At 45.9% G+C, this 24,816-nt stretch overlaps 2 protein-coding genes and 1 long non-coding RNA gene across 3 annotated transcripts in view; 1 reads left to right on the top strand and 2 right to left on the bottom strand.

Moving 5' to 3' along the window:
* Positions 1-3,271: 3,271 nt before the first annotated feature.
* LOC119388294 (uncharacterized) lies at positions 3,272-8,731 on the bottom strand. The gene is made up of 4 exons (XM_037655994.2): positions 8,488-8,731; positions 5,947-6,123; positions 5,633-5,810; positions 3,272-4,382 (listed from the first exon to the last, which is right to left on the bottom strand). Exons 1-4 carry the CDS (start codon positions 8,676-8,678, stop codon positions 3,321-3,323), a joined length of 1,608 nt encoding a protein of 535 aa, XP_037511922.2. The 5' UTR covers positions 8,679-8,731; the 3' UTR covers positions 3,272-3,320.
* A 2,481-nt stretch (positions 8,732-11,212) lies between these two features.
* LOC119388291 (disintegrin and metalloproteinase domain-containing protein 11) overlaps positions 11,213-24,816 on the top strand; it is a 483,088-nt gene continuing 469,484 nt past the window's right edge. The window contains exons 1-3 of the mRNA XM_049413903.1: positions 11,213-11,556; positions 11,626-11,673; positions 20,863-21,005. Of these exons, the coding sequence (XP_049269860.1) occupies positions 11,466-11,556; positions 11,626-11,673; positions 20,863-21,005 (282 nt within the window). The 5' untranslated portion in view covers positions 11,213-11,465. The remainder of the gene's footprint in view (positions 11,557-11,625; positions 11,674-20,862; positions 21,006-24,816) is intronic.
* LOC119388295 (uncharacterized) lies at positions 13,233-15,695 on the bottom strand. The gene is made up of 3 exons (XR_005182673.2): positions 15,648-15,695; positions 14,493-14,570; positions 13,233-13,344 (listed from the first exon to the last, which is right to left on the bottom strand). It is a non-coding gene; the product is annotated as an uncharacterized LOC119388295 (long non-coding RNA).

The raw sequence follows: 24,816 nt of genomic DNA, 5'->3' as shown, positions 1-24,816 counted from the left end.
TTTTTCACTCAGTGTTCTGGCCATTTCCATGCCTATCAGTCAACATAATTACTGTACGTTGCACCTTGTTTTCTTTTTGGCATCCTGCAAACTGAGCATAGTACTCAAAGGCATGCCACAAGTTGCTTGCTCCACGTGTCATGATCAGTTTCTTGAAAGGTATTTATTTGTGGCTATAAAACACTTCAAATCGTGACAGAACAATTTACACAGAATAACACAGAGATGCTCATTTACTTCAAAAACACTTCACGAGCGAATTTCATAATTGTAAGCACATCTAGACCAAACAGCAATACACTTCGTAGCAACAGGAAGAATGTTTCTCTCGAGCTTACTACCACTCACAGTTAAAAACTATATCTTAATCATAAACAAGCGTCAACGATGTGACTAACTCGTACAATAACTCCAACATCACTATAAAAAAAAACAAGAGGCAGAAAATAATTTCTCAACTTACACCATCTTCACAGCTTGATTTGTCCCTGGTTAAAAGATAATACTAGTACAAGAACTTGACCTACTATTCAAAAGGTTTTAATGAGGTTGCGCAGTGCACGCATCCATAACAGCTAAAGTGGGTAGTGCATCAAAGATAGAACATACTTTTGAAATGTGAAAAGGCAAACATTATTGTATTCTATAGCCTCCTTTTCTTGTCAAGGAAAGATTTTTAGCAGTACAGATATACGCAATACAGCCCCATGTCCATAGGCGGAGAGTACGGGGGGGCTGGGGGGCTTGGGCCCCCCCCCGGACTGCCTCATGGGGGGGCTAAGCCCCCCCTGGCGCCGGCCCAGGGTATTTTTTTAAGAGCTTGGCTTAGGTCCCCGGGTCGTCCTGTCTGGTAGCTATTTCATAGGAGGCCCTTTATGCCCACTTCTTTTTCATTTCAGCCATTTAAAGTTCGGCACATGGGCCAGTGACAAGTCAAACATTCAATGGAAAAAAATCACAGCATATCCACGTGGTGAATGATGATGACTGGGGCGAAGCGAACTCGCGCTGCAGCACGGCGATGGCATTGGCGCGAGCGTGGTCTTCTTGATGGAAGATATTGTGACTAGATTGTTTGAGAACCACAATCTGTTGCACACACCGCAACTATGGCCGAAACTGTTATCAAGGAAGTCCCGCTGGAAGCGCGCGTCGGCGCCTTCGGGCAGAGCCTGCGTGATGCGTTTTGCAGCCACTTGACGTGCTCGCACAGCCTCGGGCTCTGCCTGCCGGTACGCGCGCTTTCTCGCCGCTTCACGGTCCTTCACATTTTGAAGATCCGATTCGCGCCGCAGCCGTGCAGCTTCGGCCTCGCGGGCTCTAACGGCGGGGTCTTCGCGCCGCAGCCGTGCAGCTTGTCGAGCAGCTTCGGCCTCGCGGGCTCGAACGGCGGGGTCTTCGCGCCGCAGCCGTGCAGCTTGTCGAGCAGCTTCGGCCTCGCGGGCTCGAACGGCGGGGTCTTCTCGCCGCAGCCGTTCAGCTTGTCGAGCAGCTTCGGCTTCGCGGGCTCGAACGGCGGAATCTGCTTCGAGGCGTCGACGTGCAGCTTCGGCCTCGCGGGCTCTCACCTCAGGATTCTGTCTGCGAGCGCGCGCTGCCGCCGCCTTCCGTGCCCTCCGTTCCGCAGCCTTGTCTTCCATCTGGCGACTCCGAGCTAAAGAGAAAGCGTGCCAAGAGGGAGCCTCATGGCGCGCGTTACTTCTGAAATGTTGTCTACGGGTGTCGTTGAAAACACGAGACGTAGTAAAGAAGAAAGAACGCCACACAGGCGAACACGCAAAAAACGAGTCTCACTCGCCAACGTCGTCGTCTTCTTCTACTACATACCAGAACGCGCGCTTCTCACGAGCTAGAGGTGGCTACTACAACGCTACATACAAACGGAGGATGGACAGACCCATGGCATAAGGAGCTTCGTCCCTAAAATGCCCCTCAAACGGATTTTTACGTGCAGAATAGGTTCTGCTGATGAACAACTGAAGCGACGACTTAAGCTACTACAAATTAAAAAATTCACCGGCGATTACGATACTGCCTAATTCGCTGAGCGCAGCCTTGTGTTCGGGCAACGCCAGCGGTGTTTGAAGTTTTGACTATCCGCAGTTGTAGCAATGTAACATTCGTTACATATTGCCACAGAAACTGCCAGCGCTCGAGTGCTACGCAGTGCATCGCAGCTGTCGCGAACCAACTGAAACGCCCACAGCCCCGTTACGACAAGCGAAGCCAGCCGCAATGCACGTGCCAGCCCTGCATGCGCACAAGCTCCGACGGAGGGGCCAGCGCGCGCGACAGAGGTGGAAAGCGAGGTTAGAGGCCACTATCCCGTGATATCGCCAAACTCCGCGTTCGCTCTCTTTCGTCGTCGTTCGCGCTATCGGTTACGCCGCCGACGCCAACGGCGATGCCGCTCAACGCAAGAACGGACGCCTAAGAGCTGCGCTCTAATTGTCTTGAACCCCGTAGTGAATGGTTTTGAGAACGCAAAAATGATACTGAGAATACAAAGCAATCCCGACACAGTCAGTCAGGGAACGCTTTCGCACAAGCTTACTCGCCAATAACAAAAAAAAAAAACGGGTAATTTCTTGGTTGCCTACTTATTGGTAAGCTTCGACATGCCTGCTTATAAAAGTGCCGAGAAAAGATTGTACGCATTTTTGATTTATCAGTAAAGGGTTTTACTAAAAGTTCGGCCACCAATGAGCAACTCCAGATTCATAACCGCAGCTTCGCACAAGGTGGTAGCAAATGGTATTTACTACCATCTCAGAATTACTTTCGGCCATCTTGAATTGAACTCACTGGCATATAATTAAAGCTTCCCGTGATAGCATTAGCCTACTGTCTCCTGTGTGGCGCATGTTTTAACAAAGTAAAGTAACCCCACGCATTGCGTGAATCGATTTTACGCGACGCAGTCAACGAAGGCGACCTTTTTGCTTCGAGCCAAGAGTTACAAGGTGGATTGATGTCTATGTGTAAACTGAAAATTAAATCTGGGGTCTTCCACTTGCAGATCTTCATTGTGGTATTGCGGGCACCTAAGAGACTAAAGTTACATTAAATTCTTTAATTTGGAAGTTGGACTCCTCTATCTCTCTCTCTCTCTCTCTCTCTCTATATATATATATATATATATATATATATATAGAGAGAGAGAGAGAGAGAAATGTGGAAGAAGAGCAGTCGGGCCCCCGCCCCCTCCGGTAAAATGAAAACTCTCCGCCTATGCCCATGTCTGACAGTGAACAACAGAGCTGAGAGTTTATATTTAACACTTGAAATGAAGCTGACTGAAATACCCAAATTCGGCTGACTTAAGATTCTGCAGTCGTTGGCTCCTTTATTATTGGAGGCTGCATATTAGCCAGTACACAACACACATGGAAAACGTCGGACATGGCAGGAATCAATTCAATGGGCACACGTGTATTTAAAACATTGTACATCTTGATCCGCTGGATCATACGTTCCACATGAATTCGCACTCTTGCAATGTTATAAGTCTGCTGTACATCGGCCTCCGAGAACTGACCCTGGCCTCTGAGAAAAGGAGGCATAACAAGTACAGCCCCTGCCTTCCCGAGATCCGTGGTAATGCCAGGAAACCCCTTATCAGCCATGATCATGTCGCCTGGTTCTACTTCTTTGAGGAAGTCGGAATGCACTGTGATGAAAGCATCAGAACACCTTCCACCATATGCCTTAGAATGAAAACAGACAGCTCCATTGGGTGTGATTGCTACAAGAAACTTCAGCGTGTAGCCACCCTTGTAGTTTGAATAGAGTGCCCTCTGCTGTGCTACAGAAGCTGGCTGCTCTGTGGGAACCTCCGTGCAATCTATAATCATGGTGCAATTTGGGTAGTGTACTTTGAAGCAATTGGGCATTAGAGACCTGATGATGTGTCTGGGTGGAACGAATATCCATTTCTGAGTTGCGGCAGCCAATGTGCGAAGCACGCTATTAAAATGCCTTGCAGCAGTCATTCTGCTTACAGAAAACAAAATGGCAAGTGATGAGTACGTAATGCCCAACTTTAGCTTCATTAAAAAAAGCAGGAGTCTGTCATGCATGGAAACATCACATGAGCGGTCAGCAGCGACAGGCAGCAGCGCAAATAAAACTGCATACATTTCCAATGTGACACCACAGAGATCTCTCATGGCAGAAGAGCATGATTTTACGCTTTCATAGCCACTGAAACAAGAAGTTCTCTGGTTTGGCCCACTGTGGCGTGAAGTGGTTGAAGGGCTGCACTGAACTTCTGCATCACGAACAGTTCTGTGTGACACCTGTGTGCTTGTGTTATGCCCATCTAATGAGCACAAAAACAAAACCAAACCTCCACAGGTGTCATTATCATCAGTCTGGCAGGCCTGCATAAAAACAAGATAAAAGACTAATCAAGCAATGAGTGAAATTTATCCATGCAGTAGAAAATATAAATAGCAGGATTCTACAATGCATACAGGAAATCCCAAATTTCAACCCTCTTTCCCAATTATTTTCCTTGACCTAGTGACACAGTGAAAACATACTTACTGCAGTAGTAGCTTAATTACAATAAAAAGGTTGAAACACTGCTTATTGCATTTCGGCTATAAAGGTTTGAGCAAGTGATGACTGATTAAATGTGACAGAACAATATGCAGCCTCAAAATAAAGCCTGAAAATTGAGCTACTATTTGGGTAAGCATTGAATTTCAGAAAGTTGATCATCTTGCACTTTAAAAGTAGTAGTACTCCAAATACATGTTGATCACCAAAGTAATGGCGTTCCTGAATGTCCGTAGTCTCTTAGTGGAACCTTTTCCGCTGTGCATGAATCACAAGTTGCATGTGATATAAGATGCATTATTTTCACTGCCAGGTCATGCACCAAGTGCTTAATAGGAAAACTCATAGGAACAGGTGCAATTCCTTTTTCTTTCCCACCTGAAGCGTTAGCACCCTGCTCGTGCCTTGGTAACCAGCTCATGATGTGATGCGACTGCGATTCTTGGGGGTATTTATGGCAGATGCAGTGCTATGCCTTCAGCTGAAGAGCATCTACTCATTCTGTTATTCGCAGTGAAGCGAGATGGAACAGTGGTGCCCAAGCAGTCCAAGAAACACATCATTGTGCGATTCAAAAATAAATGTCAGGTTAATGTATTTGATAAATCTCATAGCCACTTTTTGCCTTGATGCAAAGATATAATCTACCATGGTACTGTGGCTGAAGTAATTTTTTGCTGAGCTTTTGTAATACGGGTATTTGTTGACTCCTTCATTAGTGAACATGCCAGAGGCAGTGCTGCTGCTACCACTGCACAAGAAAATCTCATTGGTGGGTAGAAAGATCTGCCTCATGTCACATACCCATTTCTGCATGCAATTCAAGGTGAAAACTTGGCTATCTGCCATGATCCATACATTTCAGCAACAATGAATGGTATGGTAATTCCAGCGTATGATACTGCTACAACCTTGCACACAATGAAGACTACTACCAAAATAAAAGAACAATGTTATGTTAGCTGCTGTTGTAATATATTTATTAACAAGTATATCGACTGAAATTAGCCCATAAAGTGCACAGCTGTCACTTTGTGTAAATACAAAAAGCAAATTCACAAGGCCCTACCTGGTCTGCAGTTCGTTCTTGTACCAATGCAGCGGCAGTGCAGAGAAGCTCCAAGCCATTTGCACAAGCACTGGAGGTAGCAGTGTCCTCACTGTCACCAAGATCTGCTTCAGTCGTGCTGAGGGAACTTGTGTGTTGAGGATTTGCCGGCCTTGCAGCAGATGCCCTTCTGTTCCATCTAAAAATAAATTACAGTAGCAGTAAAGCATATGATGTGCAATTTTACATGGCCTTTGTCAGGCCATCTCGTCTTGTATACCATGTACATCATTATAAGGGAAATTGCACACCAACACCCCTTGGTTAGAACTTACCGTTCATATCTTGACAGTGCTCTTTCTGCGTCCACAGGACGGGACTTGTATGCATCTGGAAAAATGGTAGGGTAGTAGCCTGGATGTGCAGCAATGTTGCTCTTTTCGCCGTTGACGAAGTGCTTTGAGCACACCCTTGCTGCATCACTTGGGATCCAAGCAGAGCCGTCACACTCACTGAAAACACGGTGTAAAGGTTACAACCCTTACAAAAATGGCTAGTAACATTGAGTACACCACCTAGTAACCATCTATTGACATTGGTGACCGTCTAGTAACATTTGCGATCTAGTAACATTTGTCAATAGACCGTCTAAAGACCTGCTTCTTACTTTTGTATAAAGACTATTTTATGTAGACCGTCTAAAGACCTCCTTCTTACTTTTGTATAAAGACTATTTTATGTAGACCGTCTGAAGGCCTGCTTCTTACTTTTGTATAAAGACTATTTTATGTAGACCGTCTAAAGACCTCATTCTTGCTTTTGTATAAAGACTATTTTATGTAGACCGTCTGAAGGCCTGCTTCTTACTTTTGTATAAAGACTATTTTATGTAGACCGTCTAAAGACCTCCTTCTTACTTTTGTATAAAGACGATTCTAAATACACCCCCTGGAGGCCTCATTTATAAGTACTATTTTAAATGTACCTTCAGAAGATGATTTAGCTTTAGCTAGGGATGCAAAGTCATCGAACATTAAACCTCTCCGCACTTTCCCATCCCCAAAACGCGTATGTCTTCACATATAATTGTGCACGTGCTGACGAGGACCTGCATGTACGCATGCAGCGGCTTTATATGAGAAAGGCTCCCGCAAAATTCGCTAATTAAAAAAAGTCGTTGAATGTTAGGCGGATTTTTAGTAAAAGATAGGTGTGCCTCAGTGGTATCTATAAGCCCACCGCAAATTCACACGTACGCCATGAATGTTTGTTGCTTAATTATACGGAAAAGAAGTGCCCATCTGAGCTACATTGGAGGTCAAAATGTGGTGCCTATATATACTCGGTGACCAAAGTTTGGTTGTGAAGAGCGGGTGGCGAGCGGTTGTCAGTGTGAGTATTGTATTACTTTGCGAATGTTGTGTGCATGTTTGTGTACATGTGATCGAGTTTGCGAGTTTCGATGCTAATTTAATTAAAGATTCTCTGGCGCATGGTGCGACAGCGAAAAGCTCCCCTATGGATGCATAGAAATACTCCCCTCAGTCCATCCAAAATCTCCGTCCTTAAAGGGGGTAATTTTTTTACTCACCTTGGACGGAGTATATAAAACCCCCATAGGGGCGTGCGCTAGAGGACGAGTTCATTTAATCCCATCTCGGCTTTTTTTTTTTTTTTTGCTCACAGTGATAGGGTGTCTGTTGAACATTGTTGATAGGGCGTTACTACGAGGTCACCAGACAACCTATGAACATGAGTCTGTTCAAAGTTGGTGGCCAATTGCAGCCAGAGCGTTGATTGATTGTTGGTACAGACGTCTAAAGACAGTCTGTAGACACTCTTTTGATTGTTGGTAGGTTCTAGTAACAATTGTCTTTAGACCGTCAACTTAATGTTACCAAATATTTTTGTAAGGGAAGGCATTAAGAAATAAGGTGCCACTGAGAACAACAAAAAAAGATGCAGCCGAAAAACATTGAAAATTTTTAACACTAAGCAAAACATAGCTTATTAAAGCAAAGAAAAGGGAAAGGGAGGGGGAGAGGCTAGTCAGTGCAAAATCGTGGTTGTATGCGCTTAGTTTTACACAGAGGGAAAGAGCAACAAGCTGATGGACAAAAAAAAAAAGAAGTACTTGCGTAGCTTTATTAACAGGGCATTTGTTAGAGCGTTTGCAAACATACAGGCATGCTTCAAAAACCATACCTATATTTTTTCCAAAACGCGGCTTCTTGTAATTATTACGGAGTGGTGAAATTCCAGGAATTTAACCGGCGAAACAGAAGCGCTGACGAGTGGAATTAGCAGACGACCAGAATGACGTCACTATTTGCTAGACGTACGCTATGCGTGCAATTATCGCAAGCGCAGCACGCACACCCACGAAGCAAAGTAGATACGCTAGCTCATTTTTCTCGTCTCTGGAGAGCATGGCAGTTGCGCTATCTTGGAATTTGGTTTTGCCGCCGCAACTGCTCAGATTTATTTAGTAAAAATTGCCAGCTTTCACTTTTAGGATATGTCAAAGTTGCAATGGTATTTTCGCAGGAAATGCTCCAATTATCCTATCTGACCCGACCGCCTGTCTCCACTCATTAATAATTTAATTTCATTGATTACTACCGTAATTGACGTCTCTAGTAATCCTAAGATGTCTGTCGGTACAGAAAAAGTAATTATAAAGGCAACAAGCAAATATCACATTTCTCTTATTTTTCACGATTTTCACACACTTCTTAAAACAGTTCGCACGCTCACGAGGACGCGCGTTCAATGCACGTGTGCGTCCAGTGCGCTTTTGTGTTCGATGATTAAAGGCAGTAGAGGTAGTCGAAGCACAGTTTGGTACTAATTACACAGATGCGACAGGTACTTACTTCACTCGCCGAACGGCAACAATCCATTTTCTCCGCCGTTCTTTCTCCCACGGCTGGCCGGGAAAACGGAACAATCGGATGCCAGGCTGTCCTTCACGGCTGTGGCAATCTTTGACGCAGCAGTAGCGGCGCTTGTTGGCTTTTGTCCCACTCGAGGTACCGGCGGTACCGGTGCCACCATCACTTGCCATGTGAGCACGGAATTGAGGCACTAACACGAGGCCGCAGGCACTGCTCTCGCTGAATGAAGCTAATTAAACCGCCGCCGCCGCCGTGCGCCACGCCGCTAAGGCCGACCCGCGGGTTTCACGAGGTGGCGACAGATGGCGCAAGCGCGTTCGCAAACTCCACTGAACGGAGCCTATTAGTATGAAGCTACCTGCTCGTGAATCAATAATTGTTCACCTTGATATGTTTAGTTTGCCACTCAACTTTCATTCTTTTAGTTGTGCATGACACGTCTGCAGTAACTGCAAAGATGCGTGTATTTTGCATACTTTAATAGGCAAGTGGTCATGAAAATAAAATGTAGCATTGTCGTGCCTGAGGTTCTGAATCCCGTGAGTCAAGTAATGTTACTTTGAGCTCACATATAATAATTTCATTTATTGCTTGATTGAATTGACACGTTGAATAAATGACAGAAATAGATTCGGAATAATATATGTATTTGTATAGCATTAATTAGCATTTGTTCAGTTCTAGAGACAGTTGGCTTCTCTGCATTGTGATCATCGCAAACACCTCTCTTAACGCTTAATCTATAGCATATATATATATATATATATATATATATATATATATATATATATATATATATATATATATATATATATATATATATATATATATATATTATAATAAAAACACTGGGCTGGGAGCGTCCGAGCAGGGCAGGCAGCGTTTCAGCAAGACCACAGGCTGGGCAGCTCCAGCTCGTGCCTCGAGCAGAGCTGGCGATGTGGCTGCAGCGCTGGGCATTCCTCTTCGCTACAATATACATATACAGTCAAATCTCGTTGATACGATTCTGCATAATACGTTTCTCAGCCTAATACGTTTTTATTTTTATTCCCGGCCGACATCCCTTGGAAATAATGCATTTGCATGCGTTTAATACGATCACATATTTGCCCAAAATTGGATAATACGACCGCGAAAGTAGATCTTGACCGATATGGCTAGAAATCCTGCGTTTATTCTTCAGTATGCCAGCTCACAACGTGTTCCCACAACCCACGACGTGCGCATCGGTTTTGCGGCGAAAAGATCGCTGCTGGGTAACCTTTTCTTCGATATATATATATATTGCCGCCTTATGAGGGCCCCCCATTCAATGAAGGGAGACTTTAAGCCCTGGACCCACAGAACAATTGCATGCACGAAATGTATATTTTATTTATTGCGTTTCAAATAAAAAGAACGAAACAAAATCTTTATTGCAGTCTGTCATTTTCTCGTTGGTAGCATACACCCTCATATTAAGGTACACGTTGTCATGAAGCAAGCAACTGCACTGAAATGTAGTCGCGTAACGTATTGCTTGAATAAGGTGTCTGTGCATGCATCATGTGCGCGGATTTGCACGATGCGGAATGGCAATTTTAGTTTAGTTTAACACTATTCGCCGGAAGCTATGTAACCATAATATTAGACGCCGAAACAGAGAACTGAAAAGTTCTTGAAAGCCACCTGGTAGGCGTATTGAACTTCAACCCCTCCCCCACCCTCCCCCGAAAAAAAATCCTGGCTACACGCCTGGCCTCACCATCACTAGTTCGTCTTGGGTGATCGGCAAATCAAGCAACCGTTGTTTTGCCCGTGTGGAGTCGGCGCAGCAGACTGACCCGTGTCCTTGGCATTCCAATATGCGTCATACATTGAAACAAAGGGTCATGCGGTACGCTATTTTAGGCCTTGGCGACGTCGCGCCTATCTCGATAGCCTGCGTGAGCACAAATATATTGTCCTCGAGGCGCCGTTTGCTGCGCGGAAACCATTTTGTAGCTTCGTCAGTTTGTCGATCGTGTTTTGCCCAGCCACTCATGCATCCATGTCTTCCTAGGTTTGTGCGAAAGTTCGGTCGTTCGGTATTGCACACTTGTTACTGTGAGTACTACACTACAGCTAAGTACTACAAACAACGCCACCTACACAATCCTGCGCTTTAGGTTGTGCCCAACAAGAACAAACCGAGAAACGGGCCCCACGAACCGTTTCCCTTCTTTCGTCCATGTTTACCGTGTATCTGCCCCAGTGGCGTAGCCGGGGGAGGGGGGGCACACCGGGCCCGTGCCCGTGCCCCCCCCCCCCCCCCCCACCTGAAATTTTTTTTCGCCATGGCATACACAGCAGACAATGACACTCGACCGCATCTGCCTGCCCTGCCCCCACTTCAGATCAAAAAGGTGCCCCCCCCCCCCAAAAAAAAAAAAGAATTTCTGGCTACGCACCTGACCTGCCCCAAATGTATTTTTATGGGGAATACGTTACGTGTTAGCCACGAAAATGGCGTGGAAATTTCCAAAGAATGCTTCGCATTAAAGGGCCGTTATCGATCGCAGCGAATAGAAACACTGACGACGTTCACATGAACATGCATTCGCTACGAATGCGCGCGATCCCGGCAACGGTCGCCATTGGCGATTACACCTTTAGTGCGAAAAGCCACTTCGAGAGGGAGTACTACTGAGGAGCAACACCACGTCAACGGGGCACGCCCCAGCTGAGACTGGTGGCGCGGCCTGGTGACTGTCCCTCGCAGTACACCGCGGGATCTGAGGGAAGAGTCACGTGAGAGGACTCCCGATGACGGTGATCGATCTCGGGTGGGGGAGCGCGGTCTCATGGTGGCGCACATCGTCGCACGGCCGCCGCAGCTCGCTTGAGCTCACGGCTGCTCCGAAGCGGCCGCCATTTTGATCGTCCGTCCCATGGCGGCGCGGCAGCGTGATGAGGAGCGCACCTAGGCGCCGGCCATGCAGCCACCCGTCGGCGAGTTGCTCCTCGTGCTGCTGCTCTGCCACGCGGCTCCCTCGCCGCTGCTCGCCGCCCGACGACACACCAGGGGTGAGCACATCGCTCATGGCACGATGGGCCTTAATTGTGAACCTCATTCGACGCTTTCATTTCCTGCAGAGGCAGATTCGGCCTTTGATGAGCTTCCAGACAACAGCCGGTTACTAGGTGAGCATTCACTTATGACCCCTGTTTGATCGCAGTATCTTTAACCCCGATATATCGCGGTATAATTCCTTTTGCGCAAAGTTATTCCGTTCAATTGTACAGCTTCATTTTAAGTTATTCTGCGAACATACCTTTTCTGTGCGAACAGAGAGTCTGCGAGATGCATTGTGCGCTTCACTTGCGCGGCATAGTTCTGTATTCCGAGCGCGAAAGTACTGGAGGCCGCCTCGTGAGCCGTTCTTGTAGATATGTACACACTGGAATAATCTCATTTTTCTTGTGTAACCACAACTGAGTATATGCAGACCAGAACAGCGACGTGCGCGCGGCCCGCCGTACTGGTTTCATCGTCGAGTGTGCACCTCGAGCGCACGCATGCGCTGAGAGCAGGCCACGCGCCTCTCTTTTATCTTCTTGCCTTTGTTCGCTCGGCGAAAATAAGTTGATAAGATTACAAAGCTATATATTTTTTGAGCAGCTGCAGAGTACTACAGCTGTATGAATGATAGCTAGCTAGGACGGAAAAGTCTCAGATCATTTCGACAATCCCCGTGGCGAGAGGAGAACTGCAATAGATGTAGTACATTAACAATCAAAGGGGCAAAAAAGAACCCATTTAACTGAAATGTAAAGCGCAGGTGCGGCGCCAGCAGAGGGCACGGGGGCCTCCTCCCTTTCGCCTACATGTATACTACATACATACATGCGTAGGGTGGTTAATTGGACCCCTCCCAAAAGAAAATCCTTACTATCACCTTGCTATCATGCGTGAGTGGTTAATGCTATTGACATTTGTGCCAGTGGTTGAAGGGTGCACGAAAAGGATGAATACAGAATGGCCTGTTACAAAATACAGCCATTGTGTGTTTTGCGTCCTGCTCAGGATTATTATTCTAAGCGCACTTTAGAAAACGGCAGTCTAGCTTGAGCAATGACATTGTTTTTTTTTTTCATATAGTACTTGTAAACATCCTTAGAAAAGCCCAGGAAAAAGTGCCTTTATAGTAACTTTATCAAAATAACTGATTTTGGGTGTTGTGAGATGAACCATACAGCTTCTTTTAAGTAGCATTAGTTCTCAAAATGTCATTGTTTAAAATGTTGCATTAGTTTAATCCCAGACAACGCAAAGGCATCCTAGGGACATCCAAATGACATCCCTTTTGGGAGTTCGGGACATCCAAAAGACGTCCCACACAAGGTGGAAAAACATCCCAAGTGATACAAAAAAAGACCTTTTTGGGATGTCCCAAAACTGCATGCGTGTGGGATGTTATTGGGACATGTGGCCACTTTTTACTGCAGGATTATTTCAAAAGGGTGGGACATCTGCTCCCATAACATGTTAACTTGCTTCATCGCGCTCGACCACCCCCTACCTGAGAGAGCCAGTTGCCTCTCCAGGAAAGCATATTCCTCGTCCAACCAACCCACTTTTTTTTCACATAGATAACTAGATAACTTAAAACCAAGTCATGTGTTCAGAAACCAAGCAACATGCATGGAACATCAAGTGACCAGCAAAAATGATTTATTGCCTCACTATTATATGGCACTATAATCATGCCGAGAAGGACAGAGAACTTGGTATTGATGAGCGTGTAGTCTAAGGTGCACACTTTCGAGTGGAGGGCCTTCCATGGCGTCCAGCAAAAGGGCTTGCAGAGGCAGCTGAGGACAACAAAAACAAAGCCTGCATGTATGTATACGCACTGCACACAACATGCATGAAAATGGTGAACAACAGGAACATAGCATGACTATATTGTCTTATGTCTCCTGAGACAGGGTTAAACCTCATTCCAGATGCACAAGTGCCTGCTTTTACTTATTGCTTTGTCAACACTAGAATCATGAGAACTCTGTATTTATGAGCATGACATCTGGGGTGCACGCTTTCAAACGCAGAGCATTCCAGCTGGCGTCCAACAGCAGGGCTCGCAGAGGCAGCTGAGAACAAAAACAAAGCCTTAATGTACATGTCCATACTGCACACACAAACGCACAAAGATGGTGCACAACGTGGATATAGCATGCCTATTTTGTCCTGTGTGTGTGTTAAGAGGTTAAAGGGACCGACAACCAACTTTTATGGTACCTATTTTCTTTAACGCGACAGAAAGCTTACCAGTCAGAGTGTATAATCAAGGAATGGTGATGTGGAAAATGCCGTGAAACATTTGTAATTCGAATTTTTCTATCTGCGACGGACATGAAGTCGTATACACACGTGACAAGACATGTTGCAAACAGTGAGCGTGACAGCGGTTCGTGTTCGAGCGCGGCGGTTTACTGCGTGTGTGTGTACTCGCGCGCATGCGCTGCGGCTCGACATGGTCCACTGGCTACCGCGAAGGCAGCGCCGTTACTTGTCACCATGCAACTCCTTTTACCTCATAAGCAGCACAGAATAGAGCGGGGATGGATAGTAATATATATACTAATATTTTTAGGACCAATAATGGCACACATGATGGTATCAGACTACGTGACTTTGTACAGCAAAGTGATCAACTCAGCAATCTAGCTTCAAGGCTCTTGCGATAGGTTGCGCAACATGCCTTTTTTTTTGTTACTTTTAAACACAATTTAGATATATAAATCCTACTCACAGCGCGAAAAGGATGCTGGAATATGTCAGTATATAGCACGGTCTTTTCATTTCTGACAGGATCTAATCACAAGTTCTGGCCAGTTGTCGGTCCCTTCTCCTTTAAGCCTGGTTCATACTGAAGTGCTTGTAAACAACAATGCACAATTTTACTTATTGCTTTACCAACGAAATTCATGCCACGAATGACAAAGGAATTGGTATTTACGAGCATGACGTCCAAGGTGCACGCGTTTAAACACAGAGCCTCCCAGCTGTTGTCCAGGAGCGGGGTTCGCAGAGGCAGCTGAGGAAAGCAAAAACAAATCCTTCATGTATATGCATATCCACTTCAAGCACAAATATGCATGAAAGTGGCACACAAAACAAACATAGCACAACTGTGTTGTTGCATGTCTGCTAGTTTAAGAGGAGTAAAACCTGCTTCATAATTACTTGCTCATAAGCAGAAATTTCTCCTTTTAGCTTACTCTAATTATGTCGGTTACGACTTTCGCATTTACAAGCATGAAGTCTAAGCTGCACGTTTTCCGTCTCGTAACCTGCATGCCTATGTCCAGGAAGCTGAGCACATTCTATGTCATTACCGGTAGGCAAAGGTGCAGACATTTGGGGTAAAGGTGCACACCAGGGGCACCACTACTAGAAGCAGCTGAAAAAAAAGAAAAATGTTCATGTAATATGTGTACACAGCTAGCACATGCAAAAAGAATATCATTGAGCAACAGTGCATATCACAAATGTGCTACATTTGTTTGGAAGTAAAACCTACTTGACAAACAGAGTGGACTAGCTGGTCATTTCGGTTGTGTGAAACTACTTGACTGCTGGTAAAGGATGAAAACAACATGCACTGAAAAAAGGCGGAGGTATCGGGAAGCCAGACAAGGTGCCAGTTGCTAATATGCACCAAGTGACTGAGCAACAGGTTCTGCTGCTTCATAGAGATGTAGCAGAAACACCAACATACACTTTTCAGTTTCTTGTTTCAGTAAGACAAAAATCATGATCATAATCACAAACGATACGGTATATACCAGCACAAAACTGGGCTGTGCCCTTTTCTTCTGATAACCGGCTAACTGATGGCCAGCAGCAGGACTCACACGTGCAACTGAATAAAAGAATAGCAAGAATATGCGCTGTTTTGAACATAAGTTCTGGCTTTTCTTACAAATGGTGTCATAATGAGAGCAAAAAATTTGGTACTGGGCATAAACTGAGGGCAAGCCAGTCTTGTGTGCAGCAATGCTTAATTCATGTCCACAGCCCACTACAAATGGTTAAACTTGACACATGCATTTGACCATTCCAATTTTTTTTACGTTTATGTCAGTTGCCGTGGAAAACATGTAAAACAAACCTTTGAAGTTTTTTTCTTTGTCGTCCAGGACTTCTGATCGTTCTCCACAGCACTACGCACGCACCGGCTTGCAGTTATTCGAGGCAGATCAGCCATGTGTTCCACGATCGCGGTGTCAATCTACACACGTGGCCGACAATAACAACATATCAGCATTGTGAGCTTAACAGTTTCTGCGGAAGATAAACCAAATCGCGTCACAAATAAAACTTACTCCCGCGTGCCATTCTTGCTGCGAGGGTCCAGTTCAGCGTACGCCAACCTGCACGCGGTGGGGAGCCAAAGAAGAAAGTGCTAAGAACGTGCTGATTGCAGTAATCCAGGCATGTCAAGTACTTACCGAAGAGGTGGAAAAACGTTGAAATCGGCAAGATCTTGCAACCAGGCAAACACCTACGGCATGCGCGCTTGTGATTTTTCGACGAAACGTCACGGATCAAACACCTAAAAACGAGGCCAACCCAAACACGCCGGGCGCCATGATGGCGATGGCAATGTCTGCGCAGTGCTCGCAGCAAATCGTCCACTATTTGAGCAGGTGTTGGCTCGCAGTAAGCGCAATTAAAGAACAACTGCGTATTAAACCTAAGAAAGAAAACAATAAAATAACAATATTTCATTCAATTCTTCTAAAGTTAATATGTCGGTGTTTTTATAAATACGACACCACCACACCACCGCTCGTGCGGTGCGGCCGCCGTTCTCTGATCTTTCACGAAAAGCACGGCGTGCGTGGCGCGAGTACGTGCGCCGTACCGCTGTACCGCCTTTACCAAGTGCAACACTTGCTCACGCAGACAGCAATCGATCCCTCGTCCTCATAACGGCGCGACATTTAGAAAGAAACAAAAAAAAAAAAACAAACGAACATGTGCATGTAGATATGCAATTGTGCACGCGCGCCAACCATGCTATCCGGCGGAGTTGCTGTTTCCGATTGTTTAGGATCGCCAATTTTCAACACGGTAGCTTATTTCACCGCTAACTTGAAGTCCCAATCAGATCCTACAAGGGATGTTTTAGGAATGATCCCTATGCACATGTCTAAAGGACATCCTAAAAACCACCTTGTGGGACGTTTGGACTTTTTTGGGAAGTCCCTGGGATGTAGTGTGTTGTCTGGGATGACTGGACATTTGGAAAATATTATGAGAGACGCATATTCTGCATGCACCAATCATGCGAGATTAAGCAAATTTTTGCTACTTGAACTGTTACAGGGTGCGCACAGGTCCTTGAAATCCTTGAAAACCCTTGAAATTGAAAATTTCGTTTTCAAGACCTTGAAAGTCCTGGAATTTCGTTCCGGTCCTTGAAAACTCTTGATAATTGGGGATTTTCTGAGGGTCGGATTGCACGACTTGCAATTCACGGCAGTTGAGCGTGGTGCCGGGCAAACTTCATTGCTTATCGCGTTCCGCGACACCGCGATTTAGAAGTCGAAGTCAGACACGGTCAAACCGCCTGTATATTGGCGAGATCGAGGCATGAGCGCACCCGCAGCGCCATTTTTTTTTATCTGGCTTGCTTTGGCTTCGGTTGGCCAGAAGCCATAAGCTGGTGGCCACAGCGAGGCAGGTTCTGATCCAGCTGATGGGGTTCTGCCAGCGCCCCAGTGACACGGGCACACCACGGACGCTGGCAAACTGAGGAGGGCGAAGCGGCTCGTGGGTTACGTGCGCCCCAATGACACGGGCACACCACGGACGCTGGCAAAATACTGAGAAGGGCGAAGCGTCTCGTGGGTTACGTGCGCCCCAGTGACACGGGCACACCACGGACTTCTGCGACACCAAACAGAACCCTGCCTTGCCATGTTTTCTTTTGGCTTCGATTTTAGTGGTATCCCTCAGCAACCCACTAAAAAAAAACAAACAAAAAAAAAACAGCACACTCTCACTAGCTTGAGCCACCTCAGCAGCATCTGTTGGCCACATTGTGCGCTTGCTCGTGCTCCGGTGGTGTTTTGTTTTGAACGTGTCGGTTGCGACGCGCGTTGAATTTCGCATGATCGTGCATGCAGGTGGCATAATTTGGAGTCATGCCTGGGAAATGTAACTTCCAGAGCGCTTGGCTCAGCAACCATGATTATACGCGTTGGATTGCGCCGGATACATCTGACCCCCACCGTGCAAAATGCACATTGTGCATGAAGACCTTCGACATCGCTTCTATAGGCGAATCTGCTCTCAAGAGCCACGCAAAAAGTACAAAGCACTGTGAAATCATGAAAATGGCAGCTGGAAACTCGATGCAGACCTACCTGACAGCAAGCACAAGTGAGCGGCCCACTAGGTCGGCTTCATCCCAAGCGACCGATCTAAGCAGCGCCTGCAAGTCGCACGAGGTGGTTACCGATGCGGAAATTCTGTGGACAATGAAAGTGATTACCTCCAACTACTCGTACAGATCGTCGGCACAAACCGGCGACTTGTTCAAGCGGATCTTTCCTGACAGCGAGGTGGTCAAATCATTTTCTTGCGGCGAGAAAAAATGCTCGAATGTTTCGTGCCATGAACTTAGGCCATTTTTCTTGGCGTGCTTGCAAGAAGAAGTACAGAAGTCCGAATATTACGTCGTGCTTTTTGACGAGTCAATGAACGACTTCCTGCAAGAAAATCAAATGGACGTGCATGTGCGGTATTGGGACTCCTCACGCACGGTGGTCACTAGGTACTACGCCTCCGCTTTCATGGGGCACTCCACGGAAGACGATATGCAGGAGGTACTTCTGAAGGCTTTGGAGCCTTTGCCACTTGGCAAGATTCTTCAGATCTCTATGGACGGGCCGAATGTGAACCTAAAGTTTTTCAGGAACATGCAAGCTCATTTTCAGGAAAACCATCAGGTCCAATGTGTCGACTTGGGGACGTGTGGCCTCCATACTGTCCATAATGCCTACAAAGCAGGCGTTGCAGCCTCTAAGTGGGGCATCGACATTCTGCTGTCAAGCATGAGTGCACTCTTCCATGACTCGCCTGCACGAAGGGACGATCTTTCAACCGTGACCAACCGGAACAAATTTCCTCTGCCGTTTGTGTCCCATCGATGGGTGGAAAACACAATTGTGATTGAGAGAGCTTTGCTTCTTTGGAATGATATGAAGAAATATGTGGAGTCCGCAAGAAGCAAGCAGGTGAGCTTAGCGAAGTGTGCATCCTTTGAAAATGTGAATAGCTTTTGTCGCGACTCCTTGACACTGGCAAAACTGAACTTCGCCCTCTGTGTTGCATTGATTATTCAGCCATTCTTGAAAGACTTTCAATCAGACAAACCTATCATCTTCTTTCTTGGGAGATACCTTGAAAGTGTTGTGCGGAAGCTCCTTTCAAAATTCATGAAAGCCTCAGTGTTGTCGTCATTGGGAGGAGTTAATGGTCTGCTGAGGGTGGAGGTTGATTCATATCACCTCCACCCTCACCATTAACCACGATATCACCATAAACCACGCTCCACTTGAAAAAGTGGATATTGGTCCCAAGTGTGAACAAGCACTGAAAGATTCAAAAGCTAGTGCAAAAGATGCATTTCAATTCAGAATGGAGTGCAAACAATTTTGGCAGCTGTGACCTAGAAAATACTGGAACGAAGTCTCCTGAAGTCATCTTTGGTTAGAAACCTGTCCTCTCTAGACCCATGGCTCATGTGCTCAAAGCTGGATCAGTGCCTGGTGGGCTTAAGGAAGGTGCTAGACACCTTGACCATGGCAGGAAGACTGAGCGACAGCCGGCGGGAATGTGTGCTTGCCGAGTACACCGAAATGCTGGAAGAGTTCAAGCATGAGCTTTGCCTCTTTGAGAGGAGCATCAGCAGGATGGATGAGTTCTTTCGCGAACTCTTGAGCTTCCATCCCTCCTACAAAGAGCTATGGAAAACAGTCAAGCTCCTTCTTGTTCTTAGCCATGGACAAGCAAGTGTTGAACGGGGGTTTAGTGTCAACCGCCAAATCACCGTAGAGAACTTGAAGGGCTTGTCGTATATTTCACAGCGTGTCATATCTGACTCAGTGGAGAGGGCAGGTGGCATTTTAAATGTCGCCATAACAAAAGATCTCAGGTTGACTGTGTCCGCAGCGAGGCAGCACTGTGGTGCACACTTAGAATCAGAAAAGAAAAAGGGCCAAGAAAATGCTGATCAAACAAAAAGACGCTTGATTATGGAGGAACTTGAATGTATGCAGCTGAAGAGGAAGAAACTGGAAGCAGTTGTTGCTGATTTGATAACCTCTGCTGATGGCTTTGCCGAAAAGGCAGAAGCGACCGGGGACATCAGACATGTAGGGAAATCCAACAGCCTGCAAAAGACTGCAAAAGTTAAGACCGATAAACTTGACGGCATTAAGACACAAATAGAAAAAAAACTGAAAGACCTGCCCTCAGCCTCAGAGCTTCTAATGTAGTGAAACTGCAATAAGTGAAGTGAGCATCCTTTGTGTTGTGCAATAAAAGTTACCGTTAACTACAATCGTGTACCTTAAATTTTTTAGAAGGTCCTTGAAAAGTCCTTTAATTTTTCTCTTGGAAACCTGTACGAACCCTGTTCAGAACATCATCTATGGATTTCCTCGTCACAAGATATTAATTGCACAACTGAGTGTATTGACATTGTATGTAATAATGTTTGAAGCAGACTTGTAACATGCATTATCATTGAGCCAGTCAAAGTAAATGCCTCTTGAGAACTGTCCTTGAAAGTACTTTTCATGCCTTGAGCACAAATGCTTTAGCCACAAACATACATTCTCGCAGTCTCTTGGAAAACAATGTATTCTATTGTTAAACTTGACTGGACTGTTGTGGAGCTTTGCAGAATTTCATCCAATATGCACTTGGAAATAAAGTGGGCAGATTGGCTTTCTTTCAACTTTTAAGAGCGCATAGCATGTGTTAATTTATTGCTTATATGGGAAATATGAGCAATAATATAAGCAGTAAACTAATGAAGGATCTGCTGTAGAATCAGTGTGTACTTTGTTTTTGAGTTTTATTATTCAACTAAATTACAATATTATGGCTGGGAAGTAGTATGACAGTATCACCTCTGCACGTGGATTACAAATGAGCTATAGTCCGCTGACAGGAAGCTTTCAAGAAATGTAGATTTGTGTCTATCTAGGCTCCATTGTGAAAGATTTGCTAATTTTTTATAGCAGTAACTAGTGCATAGAATTTCCTTTGTAAAAAATTTACAGTTGTCAATGTGTCTTTTCACTCAGTGGTGGACCGGCTGAAGCGGTACCCGGAGAACGAGCGACTTATTGCTAGCATTCCGAGCCGCATCTATGAGGTGATCTACCCAGTTCAGGTGCGCCACCACCAGAAGCTGGGCATTTCCACCAGAGACACCACAGCCAACAAGGCAAGCAAACGTTCATATACTATTCATCATCAAATGAATAAATGTAATGAGGGCTAAATGAAATCATGCCGAGCATTGCTCTTATTTATTACTATATAGTTTCATATATGGCAAGGCATGTCTACTTGAAGTTTATCATCTCGGACAGTGGTCGAGATCAGCTGGAAGGCCTTGCTTATTCATGCACACCTCTTTGCTGGATGTCATGAAATTGGGTGGCTGTTTCTGTTCTTCAAACGGCATGCTGGTTCTTTTTCTAACAGCTATGGAACGCACTTGGTAGTATGTTGCACTGCACAGCAGTTAGTTCTCACTATTATTGGTTTGCGTAAGACGACCATGTCGCTCTTAGTCTTGTTAAAGGAGCACTGACATCAAATTTACGCATGTCAAGATTTTTGCATCCGCGAGTAGTTATCTACCCCCTAGTAGCGATTCACGACCGAAAATGCAACTGAGGGACGAATAACTATCTGTTTTATTGATTTATATCACCGGTATCTAGCACGATTCAAAACGGCCGGCGAACCCGCCATTTCTTAGCGCTGGCGGCGCTCCCTCGCGGTCAATTCCAGACCGCGCCCAGTTTACCACTTGTCCACAGAAAGGAGTGACGTGAGGATCAGCTGCTCAGCTAACATTTTGTCTGCTAGGCGCACGCGTTAAGTCATGCCTTGTCACCAGCATCGCCGTCGTCGCCGTCAAAAGTGTCGACTAGTGTTGAAGACGGCATTCTGGAACTTAGAATCACCGCGATACGCGACGTCGCGAATCATTTTCGCTTCGACACTTTGCAAAACAGCGATTCAAAAATGGACGCTGTTCCAAGCAGCAACGAGGAGGTGCCCGGGGACGCACGCTTGGGCCATACTCGCTGGTGTGTCTCAATTAGATATATTAGAGAATTTTAGCGTGCACAACATTCCGGTATACGCAAAGGGGTCTATGGAATATCGGCATAGCGAATGCACACCAGCGGACAAATAGAATACGATAGGTTTATACAATAACAATTGTGCGCCGCCAGATGGCCCCACCTATCCAGCCTCTCACGGTTACGGTTGCAGTAACCCAGTATTACGCTAGCGCAAGGAAGTCCACGGACGAACTAACATTCACTAATAACGCTGCATACGTGTTACTTGTTAGCGATGATATTTATCTATAAGCTGCTCCACTTCGATAACTTGTGGTCGTGTTGGCGTGTACCGTACGTGTAAGGAAACGCCACGCACTTTCCGATTTTTCTGCGCCTCGACGAGCAGGTCTGTACTACGCAGCGGTTCCCCAACATGCTGGCACGTAGTCGCTCCGATTGATCACACTCACGCTGAGTATCACACGACAAATCAGTCGATACGACACGATGAATCGCAGGCACACATAGGGACAGCGAGGAGAGCCACTGGCTGGGAGTGAGAGCCGGTGAGAGCGTCGCTTGGCGTCGGCGGCAGTCGGTGGCACAATAAATACACTCAGATCGTCGACGTCATTGTTACTAGCGTATCGTCACTCAGGATGGTATGGTCGGAATGTATCACACTTGTTACGTAGCACTAGTGTCGATGTCGCAGCATGATCAATCTTCCGTTGAGCTTTCGTACGCTGCTTGCCCTCGAAATAAAATTACTTCCACGCGACGGATGCCATTCAAATTTGGCCAAGGAGACCTATGCATACCGAGCAATCGAATGAAGGGCATATCTCGACTTTGAAATTTGATGTCAGTGCTCCTTTAAGGCAACTACATCGACGGAGTCGAGTGAAATCTCTGCTGCATGAGCCACCCATATTTTTGTGATGCGCATCTTGCTGACTTTTCTCCGTGGCTTCTTTCAGAAGTCCTGGTTGACAGCGTTTGCCAAAGCAGTGTCATTTCTTGGCATGAATGTTCAATACAGTAGCAGTGGCATAGTTCAGTATGTTGAATGTGTGGCTGAGTGGGTTCCATATGTACGTGCTTTGCATGGAATTTTCAGTGGGACATTCAGTTACCCAGGTGTGGTTGTAATATTGGTAGTAGTATAACAGCCAGGAGAAGATGCACAACAGTTAGTTGGTTTATGAAGGAACACGATCTCAGCTTCTAAGCTGAGCCACAACAAATTAAAGGGACACTAAAGGCAGATATTAAGTCGACGTCGATTGTTGACATAACGGTCCAGAAACCTCTTAGTGCTACTTTTGTGCCAAGGAAGTGCTTATTTTGAAATAAAATCATGTTTTAGTGGTCCGCATCGCGTTAGCGCACTTCAAATCACCCGCCTGAAAAGCGGTCTTTCTCACGTCACTGTTGCCGTGCCCAACATTGCCCGCCTTTACTGCGCGACGGCATGCACTGGCGGCGTGCACCATTCGGGCATCCGGCAACATCACATGCATGCGGCATTTTGTCGAACTTTCTGTCAGAGCGACTTTCACGAGTGCGCAAAACACACGAGGCAGTACGCGATACCGAAACTACCACTAAGATGCGACCGCATGAGCGAAGCAGGGCGCCGGGCGAAGCGCAGTTTGGCGAAAACGGACGGAACCTTTGAACCACCCGCGCCGTGCCCCATGCCAACGCCAAAGAGGTTCTTTTTTCCATGAATCAAACAGAAACAAACAAGTAGCATTTTATTACGCCTCTTGATGCATGGAAGGTTCTTTTTTTATTGCAGCTAGTTCGATTACGAGTGATGAATTGTAGTCGGACTCTCTCACATCATCGGGATCATTTCCAAAATGTCCCGCTCGTGGCACTCATCGCGTGATACATATATCTTAATTTCTCGGTAAGTAAGGCACTGCTGTTGATAATACTGCCGTTTTAGACGTTGTCATACATTGAGCTTTCACTCTGACATAAATTGTTATTTGCCTTTAGTGTCCCTTTAAAATTTGCGATTGACACAACACAGTTGTGGTGTCAACTTTTACCTTCGCCATATTGCAGTTTATCTAAGTTAAAACTACATTTAACCAAGTGATGACCATGCATAAATTATTTCGTTAAATCGGAGAGTTGGTCAAATCAAGGAAGTGACTTTTCAGTCCTTCAGTATCTGAAATTGTAAAGTAGCGACACTGAAAAGCTACCACGGCATTGTTTTTGCCGCCAAACCACACCTGCGCATGCGAAAAACCCACAAGGGCAAGCTGGATGTAGAGCCTCCCACGTCCAGGCCGTGTAGATCTGGCAAGCGGATGTAGTTCTTGTGATCAGTGCTGTGTGTCACATGAACCTTGAAATAACAAAAGCAACCGCCACTGCCACCCCTGGTGTCATTTGGTAAGCAGGAGCGTTGCTGAGTCCAGAAGCACATGTTGTTGGGCTAGTCCGTTCATGTTCATTCGGAAGCCACGGTTGTGGCTATTTCGCGCAAAGAAACAACAAGGGAAGGGTTAAGGGGAGTGCAAGCTTTTGACTGTTTATTCCAAATTTACTGCAGGGCTATATATATGCAAAGGCATGCGTGGAAAGCAAGGCATACATCGAACAGGTAACGTTTTGTGCCATGCAATACATAGGTGTAGAGATGCGCAAAAGGGCAGGCTCACAGCGATCGGAAAACATCTTAATCACAACCTGCGATGCAAGAACGTGCTGTCTGCCTGCGAAAGGAACAATGAAGTGTCACTAATGCATAATAAACCTCGTGCTTTTATATGAAAAGCTTCCAACAGTTCTCGAGCAGTGGTGTTCCTGCTTCTCCCCAGAATCTGAATTTTATGCAGATACGGTTCACACTTGGGGGAATTGCAGTGGGCCGGCAAATGTGCCCCATCTTTACCTTTTAGTGACAGCTCGTGTTCCCACGCACGCTCA

This window comes from Rhipicephalus sanguineus, chromosome 3 (genome assembly GCF_013339695.2).
Source record: "Rhipicephalus sanguineus isolate Rsan-2018 chromosome 3, BIME_Rsan_1.4, whole genome shotgun sequence".
In the NCBI taxonomy this organism is placed as follows: domain Eukaryota; kingdom Metazoa; phylum Arthropoda; class Arachnida; order Ixodida; family Ixodidae; genus Rhipicephalus; species Rhipicephalus sanguineus.
The sequence above is the reverse complement of the archived record's forward strand: the minus strand, read 5'-3'. Positions and strand labels throughout refer to the sequence as shown.